A 27,717-nucleotide genomic window follows, 5' to 3' on the forward strand; every position below is an offset into this window, starting at 1 on the left:
TTATTTTCATGTTTATGGCAATATATTTGGCTGGTTCAATGTTAATATATACTATATATTTTATGCATATTGTGTATTTTCAATTAAGTATATTTTATGTACAATCTCTGTGACCTATTACCCAGCTTTTCATATATATAAAATTTGTATAATACATAATAATCTTTATAAATAGTTAACACCTGTAACTGTCTAATTCGAAATAAATTCAACAACATAGACATATCAAAAACATATATAAATATCTAGCTATATAAAATGCTTTTAAAGCTTTTTTTTTCATGATTTTTTTATTTTATCATCATGCTTTTTCATCAACAAAAAGAAATATGCATATAATAGTAGAAAGAAGGCTGAGGTTGATTTCTTTCTAGCCCAGTGTATATTCACGCAGATTGTCAATGGCCATTGTGTCAGGTGACTTGATCGTATATTTATATGGGCTAATATTCTTCAGACTGGAAAAACACATGAAATATAGTTGCAGGAAATGTCAGCAAGCTGAAATTGGTAAATATAACACAAAACAGACAGACTTAAAACAAATAATATATAAACATTCGTATCTTCCCTCAGGTGTGGTGTGTAACAGTTTAACCCACATTGTTCTTATTATGTAATCTATAGTATCATGAAATGCATTGCTCAACACTAATACTTTTATTGATGAGCCTTGTTACTCTTACATTATATAATTGAGAGAATAATTTCCTACTTTTGGTGAACAAACGTTTTATATTTCAGTCAGCTTAAGGCTATGACATACAGCATTATTTTTTATTTTTACATAAACAAACTGTGACACCTACATATAAATAGCTAGTTAGTACAACTATGATGGAGTTGGCAAAATTAACTACATGTTATCAGCTAATAATGGGGTCCAGAAGTAAAACCCAGAATGGCTTAATTTGATCTGTGCTAGGTTTGACATTGTTGGTATTCTTAAAAAAAAAAAAAAAAAAAACAGTAAGCAGCACAAAATAACACTTATATTTGCTCACTCTGAGGTTTTCAAATAAGCCCAGGTCCACGTCTACATCTCTTGGGATCACTGGTGGCAAAATAGAGAGACAATAGTCACATACTGAGTGAGACGCCAGTCAAATGCAGTACACCATACACAAACACATTCACACCTTAGGGCCATTGAGAGTCAACCATCCACCTACTGCTGTGTGAGGTGGGAAGAAACAAGAGACCCTGGAGGAAACATGATAACCAAACAGTGGCCAATTCCTATGTTGTTGCATGGCATAATATGTATTTAATGTATATGTGTTATTTCTCAATAACAGTTCTATGATTGCCGAGCCACTATTGTGTTTGTAATTAATTAAATCTAACCCTAGAGCTTCATGAATATAATCCCACTCATATTGTTAATAATTGTAGTTAATTTAAATATAAAAAGTTAACTTTTCTTCAAGAAAATCAGACAAGATTTGATTCCTATACTCAAGACTAACCCTGGCCTGCACATTCTTGGCCATCCATGACCTGTAACAGACACATGGTTTGACTTATCAGCCTTCGGTCCATTCATGAAAAAGGGAATATATTGGTAAGAATAAATGTAAAAAAAGATTATAAGTCACAAATTAGGTAGAGGAACACTGTGATAGTGATGTTAAATCATAGTTCCAGTGTATTTATTTTCAGTTACTGTTTGCATAGAATTGTTGTGCATCTTTTCTCTGTGTCTCCATGTGTTTCTTCCAGGTTCTCTAGATTCCCCCACCTAAAAAAAAACAACATACAAATAGGTGGACTGGCAGACTCTAAGTGTGAATAAGTATGTGCATGGCCTGCTTCGATGGACTGGTGTCCTTCAGGGTGTGTCTCTGCCTTGCGCCCACTGTTCCTGGGATAGGCTCCAGATCCACTGCCAACCTGACCAGGATAAAGAGGTTACTGAAGATAAATTAATGAACAGAAATAGGTAAAACTAGATAATTGCTCCAGATGGAAAATTTGTGTGGGTCTTATTAAAGAATTTGGGAACAAATTAAGTTGACTGTCAGCAAAGCAAATAACATGATCATGATCTTTAAACTAATACTAGTCTTTTTTTTTTTTTTTACTTCCCTGGGGGAGTATTCTCAGCACCTTTCTGCCAGAGTGGCTGTTTCTAAGTCTTTCCTTCCATATTTATTTATTTTTTGTAAAGAAATCCTGAAAATAAAATGGTTTCAGAACTACATTCATGAATGATAAAATACTTCAAATGTATTGATTGAAAGAGGTTTAATTAAAAAGGAAGAAGTGTACACCACTGGTTGAGGCTGGAGTATGGAGTAGGCCAGCAGTAAAGCAATAGAGAGAGTGTGTGTGTGTGCGTGCGTGCGTGCGCGCGCTGCACTGAAGCCGCGCTGTGCTTGTGTGCTGTGTTACCCATCCCCCACAGTCAGGCTCTAGCAGCGTTCGGCTTCTTTTGCAAGCAGCAAGGCTTCAGCTAAAGAGAGACAGAAAGACAGAGGGGTGTGGGGCGGGGAGACGTGAGCAACAAGAAACGAGCTTTATACTTGTGCACAGAAAATGATTGTCCCTAGCGAGATCCTTCTTTCTGTTTCTCTTAGAGGCCAGAGTGAACTACAGGGTAAATAGGCAGAGGTTATTTTGTGATGATAATGTATTCTGCTTTTTCAACCGCTTGCAGTGTTTTATCTGATTTTCTCCTCTCTCTCTCTCTCTCTCTCTCTCTCCCTCCCTCTCTCTCTCTCTCGGTCTCTCTTTTTTTTTCCATTTTCACTTCCTGCTTTCAGTGGAAGCCCCGCCCACCAGCAGCCCTATCTTCTACTGCCTCTTCCTCTGCTACACTCACAAGCAACTCGCCCTTATTCTGGGTTCCTGTCAAAACACAGTAAAGATTTGTAAATTTGTATGCAAATCAATCACTTTTGTAAAAAAATAAAAGTAACACTAAACCTAAGTTTCATCATGTGATTTTAAGTAAGATTATGACTAGCAAAAATTATACCAAAACATAAATTCTTGGCTGATTTATGTAACATAACATTAAATAGCATAATCTGTCCTACAAAGATCATCTAACCGTTTACCTACAGTTTAAGAAAATTATGACATCCTGCTTGCATCATTAGTCAGCACAATTTAGGCAACATCCAGAAAATTAGTGGGTTTTTTTTCCTAATTCTTTACAATGTTTCGTTTTACATTTCACAAAAATTGCCACTAGCGTGGCTGTGGATGTCCTGGTACTTCCCATAATCCTATGATGTCCTCATATTGGTGGCCTTCAGGACCAGTGTTGCAGTCACACTAAGGTTTTAATAAAACTCTGACACTGTTTGGTCTCAAAGACAGTAAACCAGTCACTAATCTCGCTCACAATCAAATAATTTGTTTTATGATTGAGAACAAACCCCGTAAAGAAGTAAAATGTAAGCAAGTAAAAAAAAAGTTAAAATATGACTCAATAAGCATAAAAAATAGGGATTATATTATTTTAGCTAATGTTAAGGAATGAACCGATGGGTAAACAGTCAATACAAATGATCGTTTAAAATGCATCATTAGAGATTAAACTTTTTTTTTTTTATGTCAATTGATGTATTGCTAATGAAGGTGTTTTTCTTGCTGTTATGCAACGTCAAGCTCCCCACTTTCCCCGCCAAACGAGCCCATTCCGCACTGTGAGGCAAATCCGCTCCGGGTTTTCAGTGTTGCAGTGTGTGTGTCGGTAAAATGGCTGTATGAGCCTCGTGCTGGTGTGATCCGTTCCTCCGCTGTAGTCTAGTTCTGTAATAGAAACCCCCACAAATTCCGTGTCGGGTAAATTCATTCCCTGGGAACACAGTTTACTGCTCAGAGTGCTCCTAAAAAGCAGTGCTAACGGTGCAGCCCGGATTCGGTCCGGCGGTAAGGGGTGGGGATGACTCGAGATACGGGCAGATGGTTGTAAAACTGTTGTATTTACGTTTCAATGTTTAGCGTTCGTTTGTGACTTGACTCGCCGAGAGGGAGAGAGAGCAAGAGAGAGAGAGGGGGGTTATCATGGCCGCTCAGGTCGCCAGCGCTACCTCTCTCAACAGCAGCCCGCCTTCCGAGCTGAAAAAAGCGGACCGAGACCCAAAGGAGGAGTCGGTACCGGTGGAGAAGCAGCAGGAAAATAAGGATCCGGGATCAGAAATCGGATCACCGGGCCGCGGCGAGCTGCATGAGCGGCCCGAGCCTGGCAATGCTACGGGAGGAGGGGGAGGAGGAGGGGAGTCCGAGATGAAGAACGGCAACGGCAATCCTCCGCGGCTCGCCAATAATCAAAATGATCCCACTGGACCTGAGGCGAACAGCCACACTGGCATGGCCCATCAGCACCACGGTTCCGGTTTCGCGCCGCCGTCCTACGGCTACGCTCACCACTACACACGGGGCCCTTTTCATCAACATGGCGGACAACAAAGCCCTGGCATGGCAGCCGCGGCGCCCAGCAACATGATGGAGCCGTATGGACCGAACTCGCACGACCACAGCTTTCAGAACCATCAGTTTAACAGCTACGGACAATTTCCGAACCGAGCGCCGTATCCGAGCCCGGGCTACGCCATGAACTCGCCGCGCAGCGCTCCGACTCAGGCGGCTAAGCAGCAGCAGCAACAGCAGCAGCCAGCGGGAGGATCTCCGACCATGGCCGCGTCCTACAATAATCAGCGTTATAATATTGCAAATCCACAGGCCACGTCCACACCGACCCTAAATCAACTCCTAACCTCGCCGAGCTCCAGCCGCGGATACGCCAATTACCCGCCGAGCGACTACAACAACCAGGAAGGCGCTAACAAGGGAGCCGCGGATATCAATGCTGCTGCCCAGTATGGAGGCGGCCATCCGGGCTGGCAACAAAGGAGCCATCACCCGCCACCCATGAGCCCGGGAAGTACTGCTCAAACCCTCGGTAGAACCCAGGTGAGTTTCAAACCAAAGTGGCTCATTTGGTTCCTCTTGCTGTTTTATCATTGGCGCTGTGATGTGGTGCCATGAGCACGCTAGGCTAACTATTGTCTAGCTAAGAGATACGATAAAATGGCTGCCTTCTTGGTTTTTTCATACAACGCCTGGTTAACGGTTTTATTTTAGGCGAAATAGTGACTGGCTTGCGAATGTAATGCGTATGGAAAGAGGGGGAAAAAGGCGAAAATACGAGCTGCAATCCGAAAGTCAGCAATAAAGTAGGTGAAAACACGCGAAAAGGCTTATTTGTTAGCTCCAAGTCGCTTTTTCCTCATCACCAGATGGCTTCAACATAATTAGCTGAAGGTTATATTGGTGTTCGGTTTGTTGACGTTTTGTGTTCAATGTGGACTATTGATGGTGGAGAATAACCCCGTATGCATCGGATAAGGCATGGATAACGCTTTTGCGAGGGTAATATTTGCTTGAACGTGTTTATTTTGCGGGTTAGCGGACGTTTCACGCCTAGTTATTTGCAGGACTCGGCGTTTACTTAAGTTTCCAGCCTGGAGCCCAAATAAATGCCCATATGCATCTGTACGGCTTTTACATGTAATCCGAAAAGTTAGAAATGCCCAGGGTGTGAGCAGAGAGCTTAGATTTGATCGTAAAAACGTGATAGTCGAGTCGTGAAGCCGGGTTGTGCGGTATTAGCCAGCTAGCGTGTGCCTGTAAACGCCAGCCAAGTGATTTGAGTAAGGCCAGATTGCTTTGCTCTGGGATTTGAATTGTGGAGGTAAAATGCTTGTGTCAAAGGCAGGAGACAGTTGGTCTTGGGTTGACACGCGAGTCGAGATCTGATTGGCTCTCCATCCTGCGCTCATGGCCATTTATAATTTCTCATGATGTAACACAGCAACAATTCCTCATTAGTTAATGTGCTTCATCTCCCTCATCCTTCTGCAATTACTCTAAGTAAAGTTTCATACACTTATTAAATCTCACTCATGCATGGATATGTGCACTTTATGACTTTTCATGCAACTGTAATTGAGTTCATTATTTGAGATACAACCAAGAGCTAAGATTTTTTTCTTTCTTTTTTTTTAATATATATATATATATTTTTTTTGCATAGTGAAATAAAATCAATCAACATTTATTCACATGTTTATATATTAGTACTAAAACTAATTGTTTTGTTTTTTTGCTTTTGAATTTAACTCGAATAACTAAAGAGCAGGCAAATTCTGCAACCAGTTGTGGGATCAACAACGGATATCTTAAACATTAATTATAATAGTCAAACTGATGCTACAATTGAATTTATTCATACACACTTTTACCATACATGTACATATGCATATGTTTATTTTTTGTGTATGTATGTGTATATGTGTATATGTATATATGTGTGTTTGGAATAAGGTTAAATGTATTTTGCCGTTTACTGTTTTATGAATTGTGCCACATTTCCAAGTGTTTCAGAGCAACATTCCAATTTACTCTTTAAAGTTATCTTGGATTGCTAATGTAAATTATTGGCAATTCCTGTAGTTCTGCTCTTCCTGACATGGTTAAATATCACATTGCAATAGCAGTAACACATCTGTGCCTAAGCTCATGTGAAAATGCAACTGCATGTTTGTGAAATCAAGTTATGATAATATTTTGCTTTAATGTATATCGTGTTCCTGCTTTTGTGCAGGCCTGTGTTCGTGGTGAAATTGTGTATGATTAAAACTGGCTGTAACAACAGTTTCACTATCATAATAAATTAATTCATGTTTGGGATATCTGTCTACAATATTTAACCCCCCCCAACAAAAAAGTGTGTAAATATATTTAACCGGAATAAGTTTTATTTGCGGTTAATTTAATTAAATACCATAATTATAGTGTTTGTGTTATTGTAGTCGATTAGTATATTAATTCGGGTTTTAATGGTTCAAAAAAACAAAAAGAGCGGCTGATGAAAACATTAATTTAAGTCACTGTATAGCACAGTTAGTAGTATAGTTTTGATTCTTTTGCATATGGGTTATTAAAATGCTTAATTTTTATGCTGGGTTTTCTAAGAGTACATAATTTCCTAGCACATTATATACAAAGCATGACTTTATTTTAGAAGTTTGCATTTTTGTCAGCATGATTATATTAATTGACAATTTAAATCTTATGGTAAATATTAATTTTATCTAGGTAAAATGGGGTAAGATGCATGTCATTTCTGTCATGTAAATAAAGAGTAGCAGGCGGTGGCAGGTTTTTAACTGAAGCTGATTTATCAACTGGTTGTATAGTCACTTTTTTGATCTTTCATAAATTAGATTGGCAGTTATATACAGCAAATAAAAATAATTGTTGCTTATTGTCAAACTAAGTATGGAGATTTTCAGTACATGCTTTGCCAAACCTTGTTGTAATCATTGCATAGTTGGCAGTCTATTTCTATAAGCATTTTCTCTCCTAGATTATGGCCTTTTAATTTTTCATTTTTATAGCTTTTTGGTGATAGATTTGAGTAATATCTTAATATTTGTATGCGTGTATCCTCATAGTCACATGACTGCCATAGATTGTCTGTACAGTAGTATCTATTCAGTATTGATAACTGTATGTAGTTAACATGCTTGTATGTCATTGTTAACATTTTAACAGGGTTTTCTATCTATTTGTGTGTGCTTTTCCACAGCAATATTCTAAATTTTGATTTTAGTTACACACTAAATAGTTAACATAAATTCACTATATTCAATAAATTCACATGAGCTGGCCCTCATGTCACTGCCTCTTATTTATTAACATTCTACTGGTGTGCTGCCCATAACAATTAGGAGCTTTTCCATTGCAGAGAAGAGTAGCTATTTATTTATTTATTTATTTATTTATTTAATAAAAAAAACCCCAATGTATTTCAAAGTATTTTATATAAAACTATTAAAAAATTTGATAATTTGTCATTTTAATTTTTAATTTGCATTACTTTTTAACGTTATCTTAAAGTTATACGATTTTATTGGGCAAAATTATAAGTATTCGCAGAGTTTGTTTTATTGGTGTGGGCGTGTTTCAATTCATTTGAAAAAAATAATATATATATTTTATAGCGAGATGATTTTAATAGTGACGAGACGAATCACAGGGATGCCTCAAATTTGATTAAGATACGTAAAAATTTCATTATAATGCAATTGCGCAACATTTAGTTTTCTCTGATATAATTTACTCAAAATAATGTTTTAGTTCTGTGCCCAGCTTTGCAGTACATATAAAAAAGATGCTATTGTAAGCATGCTATAGTAGGTGGAGTGTTGTATAAATTGTTTTAACTGAAAGTTCAACTTGCATTATGATGTTAACCAACTGTTGGAACAGAGATTGACGGTTTGTGCATGGCCTCTTTGACATTGTTTTATCATTCATTAGTTTTTTTTTTTTCTGTCTTAGACATAGTTTTAACAGTTGAACTCACCAGTGTGCTCTACACACCATATGTAGCATCTGACAGATTTTCTTCGTTTGTACGTGTCTATTAGCAGACACAATTCTAATATTTGTTGTATCATGTCATTTTGACAATTGCATTGTGGAAATCTATTTTATTAATCAAGAACAATCAGTTCCACGCTCTTTGTTGATCAAGCTGTTAGTCTGTGCTAAAGTTCTTTTCTTGTCCATATATCTAAAGACAACATTATATGCCATTACTACATGTTAAATTTTCAGATAGAGCTTTCAACAGTTCGTGTGTTGGTTATTTGGTTAGTAAAAAACGTTAGGGTGTATGTGAGGATTGTGCTTGGCAAGTTTGGTAAAGCTCTTGAAAAATGTGATTAGATCTGTGGTGTCTTTCAACCATATATTACTATGTGTCCTACATTTACATATGATAATCTTTCACTCAGTAAATACATTTACTACCTGATTCAGTACCTGATGGATGTGGTTTGAAGATGTTAGCCTCACACAGGTAGCTTTGTAGTTGTTGGTCTTGTGTTTTGCAGTTGCTCAGTGGCTTGTGATGAGAGCAGTGACTGCTGTGCTGTATGATGTCCTCGAGGCTCTCACTTCATATGTTGGTGTGCCAGTGCCCTCCCCATCCCCCACAGCCAATCAAAGAGCCAGGCCAGCTTTGTCTCCTGCCAAGAGAGCCTTCGTTTTATCTTATGCAGATTAGCCATGTGCTGCTTTTATTTATTTTATTTTTCAATTTGGACTCTGGAAAATGTCAAGAGCTGCTATGGCTCAGCCTCTTAAAACTGGGGTTGTTTATCAAAGGAGGCCTTCTGTCAGTCCTGCAGAGAAACACCACTGCTCGTGTAAATAAACCCAAGGGCTGGGCATTATGACCGTTGATATGGCGATACGTTGCGCAGCAATACGTTTTTCTCAAATATTGTGGATATTAGGATAGTATTTTAGTAGGCTAGAGGATAATTTTATGCAGAAGTTCCTCTTATTTTTTTGTTTAATATTTTTATATACATTAAATTGATTAAACCCAATTTTTTTTAATTCATTCTTTTACTGGTTAATAAGGAAAACCCATATTTTCTGGTGTGTGTGTGTATGTGTGTGTGTAGAAAAGAAATGGCCAAGTATAAGGGGTTGTTGAATATCGAGTACATTTTCAAGTAGCGCTAAATGATTGTCATTTGTTGTTTGAATTTTTTTTATAGTAAGACTGTAAGTGGTTTTATTTTCAAATCATTACAAATATCTTGGCTCTTTTGACCTTTTTTAATTGTATTACTTAAGTTGACTTACTTATTTAATGTAGATGAAATGTTCTGCACAAAAGGGCAGTTTCTAACAAAATGTATTTTGCTTCAGGTCATTTATCAGGTCAGTATCTATAAAATTATTTAGAAAAGGATTTTTTTTAGAGGTAGTTTGTAGGAAGGTTGTTGTATTTATTCTAAAATCCATCCATCGTCCTGGTACATGTCTATACCTTCTATCTTGAGTCACATTGCAAAACATTCTCGGCTAATGTCGTTATGGCTCATGTCATTCATTCGGTGCCAAGAATGCTTGGGGAAGCCAACTTGGCTCAGGCTCAAACAAAAGTACAGCTGGGATGTGTTAAATATTCGGCAGACTGGGCCATTGGAAATGAGTTATATATAGCACTCTTGACTTCCTTAACTAAGGCAGAAAAGGTAACACTCAGGTTAATAACCGTGGGAAAGTGTTTGTTTTCTCTGCCTCTTTTTATTTATTTATTTTTATTTTCTTCAACTGTTATTGCTCTTGCTTAATGTAGTCCCTTTTTCCTATTGACCCTGCTATCAATACTTGTTAGTGATTCACAAGATTTACTTCCCCACTCTGAGTTTGTCAAAGATTTAAATGTATGTCCGTGTCAAACCAAAATAATGTAAACTAGAATAAAAAACTAAAATTTGAATCCCTCTTTGTTATTGACAGATTTTTCAGATACTTTAAACATTTTATAAAACAATTTGGGGGACATGTTGATGCAGTTGCTGTTTCACAGCTCCAGGGACTTGATCCTGAGCTGTGTGGAGTTTCACATGTTCTTTCTCTATCTTTGCTGGGTTCCTCCAGTTTCTCCAGTAGCAAACTACCAAATATCATCCCACACCTTATATATATATATATATATATATATATATATATATATATATATATATATATATATATATATATATATATATATATATATATATATAAACACATTCTCTCTCTCTCTCAACCTCTCATTCATTCATATATATATATATATATATATATATATATATATATATATATATATATATATATATATATATATATATATATATTAATTCAGCAGCTGAATAGAATCTTTTAAACTTCAGTTTATTTCTGTTAAAAAAGCTGGTTCTGGGTTCCAGCTATATTTGTTGAAGGTGGTTAGCTAAGTAAACATTCCTCTTGTGTTTCCTTTTGAACGGAGGATCTTGGAGAGAGGGATTTTGTTCAAGAACTGAACCTGTCTGCTCTTTGTAATGTGGCGCTTAAAATTTAATTGCTGTTTCTTATTGATTTGTCTTCAATGTTTGTAATGGTTTTAATTACATATGGCTGCATTGAATATTTGATAGGAACTGACAGACATTAAAAGTTATAAGCTGTAATTATGCTGATGGGTTATAACAAAATGGTCATTTTACTGGTAAATGCTGTATTATGTCATGTTTTGTGAATTTTCTCATTATACTCTAAACCATAATTCTCGATTCTGTCTTGAGTCTTTTTATTATGTGAAATGTATGAGACGCATGCTCCAATCGAATCTATGCTGCTTCCTTAGACTCCGGGCACAATGGATCAGATGGGGAAGATGCGAGCCCAGCCTTATGGAGGGGGCAGCCCATATTCCCAGCAGCCCCATCAAGGACCTCCAGGAGGCCAACAGGGTCCTGCATATCCAGGCCAGAGTTATGGCCCTCCTGGCCCTCAGAGATACCCTATGGGCATGCAGAGTCGCATGCAGTATGGCCAGCAGGTCAGTTTTTTTTTAATGCATAATGAAATTTCTGAGGAACACAGTCATTCTGGGTGCAGATTATAGCTTTCAAAAAGATATAGGAAAATGTAGCTGCTTAAATTGTGCATGTATGTTCTGACAGTGGCGGATCTGAAAGCAAAATAAATTTTTGTACTGTTCAGGTTGCGGGGCCTTTTTTTGATTACTTAGATGAACTTTGTAAGTTTTATTGCAGTTTTTGATGTTTGATCTTTTGCTGCAAGTTTGCTATGCCATCATATAATAGACAATATACCCTTTCTGCAGTTATGAATGCAATATGTAAAAAAAACAGTTAAATATTAAAGACAGCTCTCATCTGCACAGCAGTTAAAAGTAGAGTTATCATTAAAGAGACTACAATACTGTGCAATCGATCGCTCCATATCAATCATGGCATCAGTGTACTTTATTTTTATATGAAATAACCAAGGTTTTAATAAGCAATTAAACCTGCTTTTTATCTAATGAGTGTGGTATTGCTTATTTTTCTAGATGGCATACGGGCAGCAGGGACCAGGTGGTTATGGGCAGCAGGGGCAGCAGCCTTATTACAGTCAACAGGGCCCAGGCACTCTCCCGGGTCAGCAACAGTCACCGTACCCTCACCCTTCACAGCCGTCTGCCCCTCATGTACAGGGTGGCCATCCATACCCACAGCCCCACATGCCTCAGCAATCCCAGGGGCCACTAGGTGCACCCCCATCAGGGCCTTCCCAATCACAGCCTGCCTATTCTCAGCCCCCTACGCCACAGTCCACTCAGTCCCCATACCCTCAACAGCAGACACCCCAGTCCCAGCCTTCTTCACAGGGAGCCTCTCAGGCTCCTCCAGCATCACAGACCCCGTCCAACTATACTCACAGCCAAGCAGCTCAACAACCACCATCACAGCAGACCCCGCAAGCACCTACGCCAGCCTCGCAGCAACCCACAGTGCAGGGGCAGCCATCTTCATACTCCCAGAATCCTTCACAGCAGCAGCAGTCTTCTTATCAGCGTTTTCCTCCTCCTCCTCAGGTAATTTGGGAGTTTACAGTCCACTATGCTTGAAGATGCATTTTCTTTTGCCAACTGGCTGACACATCCTATCTGCATTCCTTCTAGAAACATAGTCCCCTGCTAGTTTAGAAATAGAGTTGCTTAGTGGCCTTTTTATAAATACTGAAAACATTAAGGACAATTCTCATTTTGATAAACATTTTTATATTTTCAATTTGAATGGTCTGTGTTCAAGGTCCGAAGGTGTTGAATAATGATTTTTTTTTTATGCAATTCGACCACAATACTGGTTAGGTATAACATCAATGAAATTACATGAGTGACGAAATGTTCTCGATTTTGTGATTTATTCATCATTCATTCATTTTCTCCCGCTTATCCGTAATTTGGGTCGCGGGGGCAGCAGTCTAAGCAGGCCCCCGCCTTCGACTGCTGCCCAATCCTCACAGCACCGTCCCTTACGGTCCCTCCTGCAGGTGGTGAGCCCACGGGAAGGATTTTGTGATTTAGTCTGACTTAACTCTTAAATAATTGAGAATCTTTATAAATATACATTTGTTCAAATACTGGTTGTGTATAAAAGGCTCTTTTTAAAGCCTTATTGGTTCCTTAAATGCAATAAATTATTTAGGATTTAAATAATGTCCACCAGGGGATATTATACAAAAATGTAAATGATTGTTTCCCTATAAATAAAATTTCCAGAAGGGCAAAGTACTTCATTAAAGAGCATTTACAAATGCAGTGTTCACGGACTCTTCTGTCTGTCTGCATTTCTATTGCTTATTTCTGCCCCACTTTCCAGTACTCAGCAGTGCATTGGAGCAGCATCAGCATTACAGTTGATTTAAATAATTGTATTGAAAGTAGAAGTGGTGAACTCATGTTAATTCGCTTGCCTTCTGGGCAAATTAAAGCTATTTTCTTAGCTCATTTTGTGTTTTGGTTGCCATTTTGCTGTTTGTATTCACATACTTGTGTTTTCTTGAATCAGAAGAGATCAACTGTCATTTTGGCAGTGCTTGCAAATGTAGGAATGTAACTTTTATCCGCTGTCCAGATAGCACAAAGAGGTGTATAGCATTTTTAGCTTTCTTGGTTATTGAAGTAACAGTATTTTTGCTTGTGTACTCGTATTTCAGGAGATTTCCCAGGAATCCTTTAGCTCACAGTCCAGTGCTACTGCCTCCAGTCAGCCTGTGGCCTCAACTAAGAGCTCCTCTGAGGACATGCAGGGACGACCCTCCAGTCTCCCCGTAAGTCTTTTTGAATTTTTTTGAAAGGTCATGCATTGAACTACTCATCTACTTGACAGAGTTTGCAGAGAAATTTAAATATGCAGTGTGAAATCTGTCAAATTTCCACTTATGACACGAGTTCTGTTTCTGTCTAAACAGTTGCAAACTGTTAGAGATCATTAAGGAAATCCTTATTAGCTGCTGTGTCAGCTTGGGGGATTCCTAATGGCCCTGGTGGGGGAGGGCAGGAGTATATCTTTCCTTGTGTTAATAGTGATTATTGTTCAGTTGTATTAGAATCCTCAGAGGTAAATCTCAACTCAGAATGGGACCTCTATTGATTTTTTGTTTCTTAATGAAGTGGATTTGAATGTTGAACACCAGAGACAGACGACAGATGTTTTGACCACTGAGCCTTAGACAGATGGAGTGAACTTGTCTGTGCTGATTCAGCACATCTGCACTTTACCACTGTAGCCATGGCAACCTTGGAATGCCTTCGTTTTTTTTTTTTTTTTTCCCTTCCCTTCACTTTCTTCAAGTTGAGATAAATAAGGCTGGCGGCATGGCTGTGTTTGCTGTTTGTGTCTCAGCAGAAGTAGTTTGCCTGGTGCATGTGTGGGAAAATGTTCAGAAATAAAGACACTTTCATTTTGCTTTTATTTCCGTTTACAGCTTTGTTCATGATTGGTGTTGAATGCTTTCTCTGTGTGTCTTTTTTTGCTGGTAAAATATAATGCAATAAGGACAGTTTTAAAACTGACATGTTTTATACAATGTTATAGTTTAATGCTAAAATGGTTTAAGAAGACTTGTTCTCTTTTCATATAACATGTAGCTACATAAACAGGAATTTTCTTTTCTTTCCAGTTGTTCAAACTTGGTTGTTTTTGTAATTTTTGTTTATAAATGTCATTAAGTGTCAAGACTGAATATTGCAATACATACTACATTCTGAAAAATCCTACATCTTCCACCCTACTAAACCTATTAAAAAATAATACTCATACTACTTCTCATACTTTTTATTTGCGAACTGATGTTCGCACATACCTGCATTTCTGACCTTTATCTCCCATTACTTTCATGTTTTTTCCCCCACTTCCTCTCCAAATTGTGTTCTTCAAATATTGCAATTTTATCCGTGGTGTATTTTACATGTAAATTATGTGCTTATGGTTTTCAAATTGAGGTGTGCTTTTGTGAGGCTTAGAAGTGCTCAGTGCATTCATCAGTTGCACTTAAATTACTGCTCTTTTCAGTGATTAGTCCCTGTTTTGTAAATCATATTGGTATTATGTAGCTTGGTAGAAAAGTAATATATAGTAAACACAATCTTTATAAATGTTTATAAATGTTGAGAAAAGTGAAAGAGGGAAACTTGATGTTAATACAAAAAATACTATAATATTAGAAGGCTGTCTGTCCCTTTTATTTGGTAAGGTATTCTTAGCCAAAAATGATTCGTTAGCTATATGTGTGTGGATTGCTGATTTTTGAACAGCTGTAATACCAGATACGAACAAAATTTCACCCTAACCCTTCCGGTGTACTGGAATTATTCTCCTAGAATAATTTCTTATTCTGCAAATCTACTAATCTTGCAAATATGGGTCATTTGAGTGCCTTTTTGGGGTCAGTTGTTATTATTCAATGTGTTTATACTACAGCAGTATATGCTTGGATGCAGGTTTTTAAGCATTGTTAAGCAGTAGTTAACAAGCTGTCATGAACGTGCTAAATGAATCTGAAAATAATGTCATGCAACGGCACATTGTGAGTAACCGAGACATTTTGTTGACTGAACCTTGCGAATATACAACTAGCAGCTTGTGAGCTGAGGATCGCTGTTCACTGAACCACCACTTTTCTCCCCGAAACACATTAGACTATATAATAATTCCCTAATTTTGCTTTGTCTGGTGTGATGCTTGATGTAAACACTAGCTTGCTAACCTGATACTTTTGAGGATGTTCTTCTGTTCCATTTTTATGCTGTGCTCAGAAATTAACCTAAAAATTGGTTTTACTAGTTAACAGTTTTTAAAAAATTCAACTTTTTTTTTTCTTGTGCAAGGGATTTTTGAACTTTAGCATACTGGACAGCCTATAGACAGAAACGACATGGCATTGATGATTTTGTTGATCATAACTTCTACATTTTGATCATCTGTGCCTTATTTTGTGTAGGATCTGTCTGGCTCTATTGATGACCTGCCTACTGGTACAGAGGGAGCTCTCAGCCCTGGCGTTAGTACATCAGGTGTATCTAGCAGTCAGGGCGAGCAGAGCAATCCAGCACAGTCTCCTTTTTCCCCTCACACCTCCCCTCATCTGCCAGGCATTCGCGGCCCATCACCCTCTCCTGTTGGCTCACCTGCTAGTGCCACAGCATCTCGCTCTGGACCTCTTTCTCCAGCAGCCATGCCAGGTAAGAGAGCGGAAGAACAGTCAGTGTGGGCAGATGCTGTTTCCACATGTCCATATTGTTTACATTTTAATCATAGTAAGTTGAATTGTAGTTTTGTTTTATTTATTTATTTATTTATTTATTTATCTATCTGACAGGAAACCAGATGCCTCCTCGGCCCCCTAGTGGTCAGTCTGATGCCATTTTGCATCCTGGTATGAATCAGCCTGCCATGGGGCAGGATAGAGGTGAAACCTAGTCTAGAGAGAGTTTGTTATGCTTTTATTTCCCTTGGTTTTATACTTACCTTTTTTTTCTTAACCAGGATTCATGCAAAGGAACCAAATGCCACCTTATGGCTCTCCCCAGTCTGGCTCTGCATTGTCACCTCGCCAATCGTCTGGAGGTCAGATGCATGGCGGAATGGGACCTTTTCAGCAGAATAACACAATGGGCAGCTATGGGCCTCAGGGTGGCCAATATGGCCCACAGGGTGAGCAGTACAAAGCTAATAAACATCATCTAAACTCTGTTTGAAGGATTGTATGTTCCAAAAGCTGTTTCATATATAAATAAATTAAGCTAATTCATGATTTTGACATGTTCAAGCTTAAAGTACATGTGCAATAAAGATTTTTAAATTCTCTAAACAGGTGTACATCTGGTTTTAAATAAAAATGGATCAGTATATACTAAAAAAGTTTACCTCTTTTTAAACGTTTGAATATTGCACACATACTACATTTTTTTAATTCCTGACTGCATCTTGTTTAGTTTATATCTGGCAGGTATCTGAAAACTATATAACTGTAGATGATAAATGTCATAGAAGATATGATTCAGATAATTTGGCATCCGTGTTTTGTTAAAACCAGAACTGTCATTGAAGCTTATGTAACGGTACAAATCTGTTTGTGTTTATTAATATTCCTAATATAGTGAGGAACTTTTTTACATGTGAAATTTATCACTCAGTACTGGTTGCACAAATCATGATTATTTTCAGTAATGCTTTTAGAATCCTATTGCAGATCACCATTTGATAAAACGAAAGTTTACGTTACATTTCTAATTACTTTTAATAATGTTCTTTTCTTATGCTTACTGTTAATTGTTTAACTATTAATTGTCAGAATTTGATTGAATTGTCAGAAAATGATTTCATTCAAATCAACAGTCCCTTTGGCTAGCGTCAAAAAGCATTTTATGCATTTAAACGCTTTGATAAACTTAACTGAGTTAATGTTGAAGTGTAGGTGTAAAAAGTTGGGAAATGAAAAACTCATCATCTAGGACTTTAGCTTGCTCTTGCGTTTTCTCCGCCTTGCTCTTTGAGAGCCCAGTAGATCACAGTGCGACTATTTTTAGCCTGGGTGAAAAGAGGCAGCTGACGTAGCACAGCCCACGTCAGTTGAGCTGCCACTATGACTAGGTGCTACAGCAGCACTCTGGCTTGCTAGTATACCGAAGGCCCTGTAAGCCACTAGTGGAACATTGTGTAGTTATGTGAATTTTTATGAAACTAAAAGATAATTAAGAAATCATTTGTGAAATTGAGTCATAACCTTTAATTGTTTCAGTTAATGTTATGAATATAGTTTTTATTGGTTCTTTTTTCAAGTGGCCACTAAAGCAGAATAGCTATATTGGGTCCTTTCATGATTAGCCTAACAGAGTAAGTTAAGTGGTGGTGCAGGCAGTGTGATATAGCTAGAGCTGCATGAGAAGATGGCCATAGACAGTATGGGTTTGTTGTTCATTATAACCAGTAATGGTATACTTTACAATTATACTTTTTAACTGGTATAAGTATTATTTATTGAATTGATTCATCTTTTGTGTTTCTGCAGGTTACCAAAGGCAACCAGGTTACAGTGGCATGCCCAATGCCAACTACCCAGGCTCTGGAATGGGAGGATCTATAAATCCTTTGTCTGGCCAGGGAGGAGGACCACCTTTTACTGGAATGCCACCTACTAGGATGCCACATGGACAGATGGGCGGGCGTCCTTATGGGCCCAACATGGGTCCCAACATGGGTCCCAACATGGGTCCCAACATGGGTCCCAACATGGGTCCCAACATGGGGCCTAACCTGGGGCCTAACCTGGGCAATATGCCCCCACAGGTTGGTTCTGCTATGTGCCCTCCACCAGGCCTCAACAGGAAGCCACAGGAAGCATCAGCTGCCATGCAGCATGGATCTACCAATTCCATACACAACAGGTACAAAGCACAATGGTGCTCTTAATTTAATTTTATCATTTTGTAGTACCCTTGTGCCATATTGCTGCAGTTTTGTAGTCTTCAAATTATTCATATAGTTAGTTCTTTGACATCTTAATTTTTTTTTTGCGATGGAGTCCACTTAACTGAATCTGAGGAGAGGGGTCAGACAGAATTCATCCTAATGACCCTAGATGAAAACAAATGTTTTGGTCTGTAAAAAGGTTGTGCACCCCTCCTATACTAGGGTTTCCACGACTAAGTTGTAGTGCTTGCCGATTGATCTGGCCACCTATGTAACCCAGTTTAGCTTTGCCTGTAATGGCAGCGTGGGGCCATCTTGTGGACTTAACACCTGCAAGCTGAAGAGTTTGGGGTGCTTAGGTGCAATTCTAATCAGGCAGATGTGTGACAGATGGTTTGAAATGGAATAGACAAGGAAAATTATGTTTTTCAGAATTACCACTGAAATGGGAGGTCAAAATGGGTTGAGCAATGCTTGGGTTTAGACAGTCAACTTAAAAAGATGGAATTTGTGGCTGTGCAAACTGATAGACGTACTCTAAACTCATAATCATCTTGTCACATATAAAATTTCCCAAACTGCAGCATTACGCTTTGTCTTGCAGGATGCCGGGTTACCCCAACATGTCTCCTGGTATGATGGGCTCAGGACCTTCATATGGGCCCTCCATGAACAATATGCCAGGAATTATCAACACCCAGGGACCCCCCTTCCCTATGGGTGGAAACATGCCAAACAACAGCAGTGGTGAGCAATCAAGAGCTAAATGTATTTAGTTTTATTTACATTTGTTTAAACAATCAGTATTTTTGTTTATTAAAGTGATATTCCCATGACATTTGTTTTCTCTTCTTTTATTTCTAGGTATGTCCCCTGGTCCAGAATTTGGCATGGATGGGAAACTCACCCAGACACCAAAAATGAATAACAAGGCTGAAGGGACACCCAAGACGGACTCCAAATCCAAGGTTTGCTCCACACATAAAGTATTTGAATAATTTGGGCTCTAAATAAACACAATGTACCAATTGAATGTCTATTATTTGTGGCTGGCACCACAGAGATCATTAGAACATCTAGACTAGGTTTAAAACTAGATCAAAACAAACTCCAGTATTGATTTACCAGACTACAGGAAGTGAACCAAATATTGTTTTGTGTTGTGGGCAGAAGGTTTTGTAGCTGTTCTAAACTGCTAAATTGGCCTATGAGGCACAAATCTTTGTGATCCCTGCTTGCAAGTAGTAAATACTTTTATTTTATCTTATTTATTTCTTCCTTTTTTATTGGTGTATTTATGAAAGGGATTTTTAAGCTTTAGTGTTTCCCAGTCAGTGTTACTCATAAATAGCAAATAATCAAAAGCATTTAATGTTGATAAAATGGATTGTGAGAGCACTCTAAACTCAAACTAGTCTCTATCTTCTGATTTACTGGTTATTTCCTGTTTTTCTACTTGCATTCAGAAGTCAAGCTCATCTACAACAACCAATGAAAAGATCACTCGTCTGTACGAGCTTGGTTCTGAGCCTGAACGGAAGATGTGGGTGGACCGTTACCTAGCATTCATTGAAGAGAAGGCAATGGGCATGAGCAACCTGCCTGCTGTGGGCCGCAGACCCCTTGATCTCTTCCGCCTCTACATGTCTGTCAAAGAAATTGGAGGTCTTACACAGGTGAGAACACTAGCAGGTAGTGAGGCTGCATCCATCCTCACATATAATTGACCAGAAATGATGAAAAATTAAAAACTTCTTATCAGGCTAATAGTCTTTTGTCACGTGGCTGTTTGCAGGTCAACAAGAATAAAAAGTGGCGAGAGCTTGCCACCAGTTTAAATGTCGGCACATCCAGCAGTGCAGCTAGCTCGCTAAAGAAGCAGTATATCCAATGTCTGTATGCTTTTGAATGCAAGATTGAGCGTGGAGAAGATCCACCACCTGACATCATGTCTGCAGACAGTAAGAAGAACCAGGCTAAGGTCCAGCCACCCTCTCCAGGTATGTGTATATTTTCCAAAGTTTGTGACCTTGGTGCAAGTTAATATCCTGTAATAATCCTTCCTTACACTTTTCCCCTGCTTTTTTTTCCATGGTCTAGCTGGATCTGGTTCTCTGCAGGGACCTCAGACCCCCCAGTCCACAAGCAGCTCAATGGCTGAGAGTGGGGATTTGAAGCCTCCTACTCCTGCTTCTACCCCACACAGCCAGATGCCCTCAATGCAAAGTGGCAGGTGAGTTGAGGCCATTTGACATTCATCATGTCAGATGGTGTTATTTGACTGTGAACAACTACTTATCTGGTGTGTTTCATAGGAGCAGTGTGAACCTCCAGGATCCATTTGCTGATAGCAATGACCCAGCCTTTTCTAGGAGAAACACCATGACTCCCAACTCGGGTTACCAATCTGGCATGAGCACTCCGGAGATGCCTGGCCGCATGGCTCCCTATGAGCCCAACAAGGACCCATTTAGTGGTATGCGTAAAGGTAAGAACTTTCAGATTTATCAGAATATGATGCATGTGAAAATTTAATGGCTTCATCAGAAACGGTCCCTTCTGGGATTGATGGTTTATGAATAAGAATTCTGCTGCAGGAAAAAAACTGGAAAAAATACACCATTTTATCTTAACTGTTTGAATATACAGTGTTCAAACTGGTGAGTCGACTAGGCTACAACAGTCAACCTGAAATACGTACTTTCCAGTGATGTCTTATCAATCTAATCACAATAGTGATTTTATGACTCCAGATAAAAGGTTTGTTAGGCTTTTAATTAAGTCAAGCTTTTATGGTTTGTCTTTCATAACAAACGACACGTTTGTGTGAGTGATTTAAAATGTGTGATTTGTATACCACAGAGTGAACAAACTTGACCACAAACAAGAGATGTGGCCAGATTAAACCCACTTGTATTCTTTCTTTGTGTACTGTATTTAGGCAGGTCTTTGTGTGGTGAACAAGATATTTTTTTACAATGTTTTTTCTTTTTTTTATGATAATAGTTGGGGAGCCTTTCATAGCTGGTGGACAGGGTCCCAACAGCAACCTTGGTGAGCAGTTTAACCGTGGATCAGGAGGTCCAATTGGGAATATGCCAATGGGACAGAGGCAGCAGTATCCATATGGAACAAGCTATGAGAGAAGGTAAACATCTAACTGTCTGGAAAATTCTTATCTTATGATAGAGAGTAGTTTTAGTTTCAGATACTGGTTTTATATAGGAATTTTTGTATCACACAATTGCTTTTCCTTTTCTTTTCTAATTGTATAGGCCAGAATCAGGGATGGGCCCAGAAAACAATATGGGACCTGGAGTGCCACAGCCAAACCTGATGCCTTCCAACACCGACACCGGGATGTACTCACCGAATCGCTACCCATCGCAGCAACAACGGTCAGTTGCCTTTTTAGGAACGATACTGTGTCGTTTTTAAAGAATGAATTTGATCAGTCAGATGCTCTCTGCTGAAAACTGATTTTAACACATGATGTCCTTTGCAGGCATGATTCCTATGGTAATCAGTATCCTGGCCAGGGTGCGCCTCCTGGTGGTTCGTACCCGAATCAGCAACCAGGAATGTTTCCACAGCAACAGACTGTAAGTGATTTTATATTAACTCAACTGTTTCATTTGTAATGAATTTTAACATTATATTAGATGGTAAATAGTAAAAGTAAATTGCTTTATAGATTTGCTGTAATCTGAAACGATCCAGAAATAGTGTTAATATAAGAAGTGATTAGTTTTCTTATAGTTTTGAATATCACAAAGTTTGTGTTTAAAACAGCATGAAAAGGTCAAAAACAACTTTTAAAACCACCAAATGTGCCTTTTTATTTAAATTATATTTTAATGGCATTTATCTCCAAACAGAACTACAAAAGACCAGGGGAGGGAGGCTACCCTCCTGCAAAGCGCCATCATGATGGTGAGATGTATGGTGGGCCATTTGGTGGTCAGCAACCACAACAGCAGCCTCAGGCACCTCCTAACGCTCCATCTTCAGCTCAGCCAGAAATATACAACCAGTTCAGCAGCTCTTACCCTGGACCAGAGCGACGACCTCCGGGACCACAAAACCAGTTCCCTTTCCCTTTTGGAAGGGATCGCATGCAGCCTGGTTCAGGCCCCAACTCTCAAGGGTCCATGCCACCTCAGATGATGGGAAGCTCCATGCAGTCAGGTCCTGATGGCCCTCAGGCTGGCATGTGGCAGGGCAGAGGTGAGATGGGCTACCCTAACTATCAAAACAGACAAGGACCCCTTGGTGGGCCCACTCAAGGCCCTGGATATCATGGCATGAACAGATCCGAAGAAATGATCTCATCTGAACAGCGTATGAATCATGAAGGACAGTGGCCAGGGCCAAGGCAGCCTGCGTACAGCCCTGCAGGGGCTGGGCCACCGATGAGTCGCCCCATGCAATCCAACTACCCGTCTCCCCAAGCCATGCAGAACCACATTCCACAGGTGTCTAGCCCCACTCCCATGCCCAGGCAAATGGAGAGCAGGACATCGCCAAGTAAATCTCCCTACATGCACAGCAACATCAAGATGCAGAAGGCGGGTCCACCAGTGCCTGCATCTCACATCATCCCTTCACCTGTACAGCCACCAATGATGAGGAGAGATCCACCGTTCCCTCCAGGGTCTGTAGAGGCCACGCAACCTGTACTCAAGCCACGTAGGCGACTCACAATGAAAGAAATTGGTAAGTGTTTACTCTTTATACACCTTACTCTGTAGTTTAAGATACAACTGATATCTCTGAAAAGTACCAGTGTGTTGCAGGGGAAGAGTGATGACTACGGATGGTAGGCTAGTACATTTATTAGGACTTGACTAGTATGGAGATTTTATCGATGCTGAGCTATTAATTTCAGTAAATGTTATGGTGAATGGTATAGTTTTATATGGTCATAAAGACATTATAAATGCCTGTACAGTTTGAATGAAAGGAGCTTGTGTGCTCTGTTACTGGGCACATACTACATTTGAATTGCATTGCACCTTGTTAAAAAGTACTACATGACATCATAGTATTAAACCTAGTTCTTTTGAATTACGTGTGCCATAAGTGATCAATATTATTTAGAAAATATTTATGGCAAATTGCTATCCTATAAAAGTAAATAGGTCAGTTTTGATTTAAAGGCTTGAAGCCTTTGCGACGACATTTTTAAATTGGACCAAATAAACGTTTAGTGTTTGTATAGTTCTCTTTTACTCAGAGCTCTGAAACGAATGGATTCGATTTAATGATTATACTGACAACAATTACTTTAAACATGGGGCTGCGTTTAAAAGTAACATGGCAGATTGAAAGTAAATCACTAAAAGAAAAATTTGTTTTTGAGCATTGTTAAAATATATTTATTCTAACAGGTCTTTTTTTTTTGTTTGTTTTTTTGTATTTCTTTTAAAAATCTTTGCTGTGAGGTTCATCCTCGAGAACAGTAACAGAGTGCTGCCAATAATCTGGCAAAAAATCTGACCAGTTTTATCGTCTTTGGTCTGAATATGGTTATTCTGCATACTGTTTTGGATTGATGCAGCTGCATTATGAAATATTGGGTCTAGTGTACTGATTATACATTTAAACTTCTCAGGCACACCAGAGGCATGGCGAGTTATGATGTCACTAAAATCGGGCTTGTTAGCAGAGAGCACATGGGCTTTAGACACTATCAACATCCTGCTGTATGATGACAACAGTATCTCCAATTTTAATCTTATTCAGGTACATTTTCTCAAAGCAGTGTACAAGATTACCTCAATACTTTTTTTTTTTTTTTTTCTTCTTTTTTTTTTTTTACTTTGTTTAACCAACCACAGCCTTCCTTTCCTCATCATATGTTTGTCTTTACAGCTCTCTGGATTCCTGGAACTAATAGTGGAGTATTTTAGGCGTTGTCTCATTGAGATCTTTGGCATTCTGAGGGAGTATGAAGTTGGTGATCCAGGACAGAGAACCCTTCTGGACCCCAATGCTCTCAAAGAAGGAGTGAATGGTGAGGATGAAGAGGAGCCAGCTATAATGGGCATGGATGAAGATGGTGAAACAGATGAGGAGGGTGAAGGAGTGGAGAACTCATTACAGCAGCGTGTGGATTGCGTGTCCACAGTGCAGCCTCAGATAAAGACTGAGAAGAAGGTGGGCGAATCAAAGAAAGATGATGATGGCAAAGTGGTGGAAAATATTTTACCTACAGAGCTGAAAACAGAAGCACCCCCTCTAGATCTTTGTGTGACTCAGGAGAGGCCAAAACAGGCCAGCAAGTTTGACAAACTTCCCTTAAAAGTGGTGAAAAAGAAGGATCCATTTGTGGTAGACTGCTCTAGCAAACTTGGGCGGCTTCAAGAGTTTGACAGTGGTCTGGTGCACTGGAGTATCGGTGGAGGTGATACTACAGAGCATATTCAGACCCATTTTGAGAGCAAGATTGATTTGCTGCGTTCAGGAACTCGGACACAGTCTGCCCAAACATGTAGAAGGAAAAAAGCATTAGAAAAGATGGAAAGTGAGGGGACTGTAATCCCCTCATGTAGTGTGGAGCAAAGGAAAGATGAGGAGCAGAGACAACCACAGCAATTGTCTACCAGACAGTTGACTGATGGTGTTTCAGAAGAAAAGGAGGAGAAACCTGTCATTGTCCAAGAGTCTTCAGTGGAACCAGTGTCACAAAAAGAGGAAGAAGAACCAGAAGGATCAAGTCAGGAGGCCAGCAAGCTGACTCTCCCCAACATCAGTTCTTCTTCACAGAGTCAGCACTCTTTTACTGTTCTCGAGGATGAACCTCACAGCAAGGACGAAGCCCCACTAATTACGCTTTCAGACTGGCAGGACTCACTCGCTCGCCGCTGTGTCTGTGTTTCCAACATAGTCCGCAGTCTTTCATTTGTTCCTGGCAATGACTTGGAGATGTCCAAACATCCAGGGCTGCTGCTGCTATTGGGCCGTCTTGTGCTGCTGCATCACCATCATCCTGAGCGTAAACAGGCCCCTTTAACATATGAGAAGGAGGAAGAAGCCGACAAGGAAATCGGCCAGAAGGATGAATGGTGGTGGGACTGTCTGGAGCTGCTGCGAGAGAACTGCTTGGTCACACTGGCTAACATTTCAGGTCAGCTTGACTTTTCCATCTACTCTGAAAGCATCTGCTTGCCTCTGCTTGATGGCTTGCTTCACTGGGCTGTGTGTCCGTCTGCAGAAGCCCAGGATCCCTTCCCTACTCTCGGGCTTAATGCAGCTTTATCCCCTCAGAGACTGGTTCTAGAAACCCTCAGCAAACTCAGTATCCAAGACAATAACGTGGACCTTATTCTGGCAACACCTCCCTTCAGTCGACTAGAGAAGCTTTTTGGGAACCTTGTACGTCTGGTCGGTGATCGAAAGGTTCCTGTATGCCGGGAGATGGCAGTTGTGCTTTTGGCCAACCTTGCCCAGGGCGACAGCCTTGCAGCCCGTGCCATTGCGGTACAAAAAGGCAGTATAGGGAACCTTTTGGGCTTCCTTGAGGACAGTTTAGCAGCTACACAGTTCCAACAGAGCCAAGGGTCTCTGCTGCACATGCAGGGGGCGCACTTTGAACCTACAAGTGTGGACATGATGCGTCGGGCTGCTCGGGCTCTACATGCCCTCGCTAAGGTAGAGGAGAACCACTCAGAGTTTACACTCTATGAGTCACGGCTACTGGACCTCTCAGTCTCCCCTCTTATGAACTCTTCAGTGTCCCATGTCATCTGTGATGTACTCTTTCTGATTGGCCAGTCATGACAGCTGTGGGGAGCGGTGGCTCCACCTTCTCTGGTTTTTGTTCTCTCCTCTCCTCCTGTGTCCTTGTGCAGGGAATGAAAAGCAGAGAAAAATGACTTTTTCCCCACCCTTTTTTATTTATGCAAGGATTTCACCCTTTGGTCCCTTTTTGCTGTGTCTCACTTTGGGGAGGTTATCACAAATTAGCTGTGGATCATAAACCAGAGACTCGAGATAAAAAAAAAAAAAAAAAAAAAAAAAAACCCACAAACTGTAAACTCTGCCAACTAACTGATACGGCCAGGGACCCCAGGTTTTATGCGCTGCCCGGTGGGGGAAGGGTGGGTTACTTTTTTTTATATCAAAATAAATAAATGAATAAAATAAATAGCAGAGAACCTTTTGACCAAAGTTGCTGTCTCGTTTACAGTGAGTTTGGGGTTAACTGTGCCCTTGCTCTCCACTAAAGGGCGAAATTGAGTACACATCTCTGGTATTTGAGTCTGATTAGACGAGTGAACACTTTGTTGGTGTTGTAGGTGTTGTGATGCTGCACGTTCAACCCCGAAGGAGCCACTTATCAGCCTTGAGCAGGATACCCTTACAATGGAAGCCTGTGCAGTAGATTGTAGACATTTTCTGTACAGCTCTGTAACCCTTTTCCTTATGACTGTAAACACTGCAGCACTGTTTCATGTGGAGAAATCTTGGCTCAGCAGCTCCACTATTGTTTTTAAACAGTTTTTAAACTTTAGTTTGATGGTAAAGAGAGAGAGGATTTCTCCCCAAAGTATTGAGAACCTTGGACACCCTTACTGTCTCTCTTTAACCCCTTGATTGTATGACTTGACCCTTATAAAGAAATCACCTCCTAGGACTGATTTTGAACTAAGATACAGCCCATGCTATGATGTATATAAGATGTTGTACATTACACTTTTTCCCCTCTCTGTCTCTTTCTCACCCTGTCTTTCACACTTATGCTTCTCACTTATCTATGAAGAATGAAAGCGGACACTCAAGTTGGATTCATAGCAAAAAAACTTTAGATATATAAACAGAACCACCTTTTGGCCTCCCCACAGTTTCTCCATAGTACAGAAAATTTTATTTCTTCTCCTGGTACAAAATAAACTCTAGATGAAGAAACACAGTTGAGATTTTTTTTTTTCTCCAGTGACATGAACTCTTCATATTTGTATTTCAGACTATGTAGCTAAAACGTAATGTAAATTCCTCCTTTCCCCCCTTTTTGGCTCAATGATTATCATTTATTCAGTATGAAATCTTTATACTATATGTTCCATGTGGTAAGAATAAATGTACATTAAATCTTCGTAAGATGTTTGTGATCGTTTTATTCATTTTAATGGCTAGTGACTGAGCATTAATTGAAACTTGTGGTAAACAATCATGAGAAGATAAATGTTAATACTATTTACTGCATATTAAACTCTACTTTGAAAAAAGGAAAAAAAAAAAATTCTAGAGTCTTAGCCAAAGTCCCAGTTGTTGGGTCTTTGTTGGGGAGATCGCCTGTCTGGTTTGAAGCCTAAGCTGACTAAAACTCTCTTCTAACAGGTCCACGATCACACTCAGGGTTTGTTTGTATTTTTTTTTAGGTTTT

General features: G+C 39.5%; 1 protein-coding gene and 1 long non-coding RNA gene across 5 annotated transcripts; one reads left to right on the forward strand and one right to left on the reverse strand.

The window, feature by feature from the left end:
- Nucleotides 1-298: 298 nt before the first annotated feature.
- LOC310730738 lies at nt 299-9,316 on the reverse strand. 3 transcript variants are annotated; one of them, XR_014534936.1, is made up of 3 exons: nt 8,848-9,316; nt 2,395-2,455; nt 299-1,893 (listed from the first exon to the last, which is right to left on the reverse strand). It is a non-coding gene; the product is annotated as an uncharacterized lncRNA (long non-coding RNA). The 3 variants fall into 3 exon arrangements; XR_014534937.1 differs by having other exon boundaries at nt 299-458; nt 1,005-2,455; XR_014534938.1 differs by having other exon boundaries at nt 8,836-9,316.
- arid1aa (AT-rich interaction domain 1Aa) lies at nt 3,510-27,431 on the forward strand. Of its 2 annotated transcripts, none has more exons than XM_083543401.1 (20): nt 3,510-4,926; nt 11,213-11,407; nt 11,924-12,448; nt 13,573-13,686; nt 15,859-16,099; nt 16,237-16,326; nt 16,404-16,571; nt 17,929-18,304; nt 18,934-19,076; nt 19,194-19,297; nt 19,796-20,005; nt 20,125-20,329; nt 20,430-20,562; nt 20,651-20,817; nt 21,336-21,477; nt 21,605-21,727; nt 21,835-21,931; nt 22,208-23,045; nt 23,944-24,074; nt 24,204-27,431. In XM_083543401.1, the coding sequence occupies exons 1-20, from the start codon at nt 4,018-4,020 to the stop codon at nt 26,109-26,111; spliced, it is 6,819 nt and encodes a 2,272-aa protein (XP_083399527.1). In that variant the 5' UTR covers nt 3,510-4,017; the 3' UTR covers nt 26,112-27,431. The 2 variants fall into 2 exon arrangements, with proteins under 2 accessions (XP_083399527.1, XP_083399526.1); XM_083543400.1 differs by having other exon boundaries at nt 3,511-4,926; nt 20,645-20,817.
- The last annotated feature ends 286 nt before the right edge of the window (nt 27,432-27,717 follow it).

Source organism: Silurus aristotelis (genome assembly GCF_946808225.1).
Source record: "Silurus aristotelis genome assembly, chromosome: 1".
Classification (NCBI taxonomy): Eukaryota; Metazoa; Chordata; class Actinopteri; order Siluriformes; family Siluridae; genus Silurus; species Silurus aristotelis.

Coding starts and splice junctions, on each gene's coding strand:
- arid1aa (XM_083543400.1), top strand. CDS start 4,018: ATGGCCGCTCAGGTCGCCAGCGCTACCTCTCTCAACAGCAGCCCGCCT. Junction 16,572..17,928: donor TGGCCAATATGGCCCACAGG/GTGAGCAGTACA, acceptor GTGTTTCTGCAG/GTTACCAAAGGCAACCAGGT. Junction 18,305..18,933: donor ACCAATTCCATACACAACAG/GTACAAAGCACA, acceptor TTTGTCTTGCAG/GATGCCGGGTTACCCCAACA.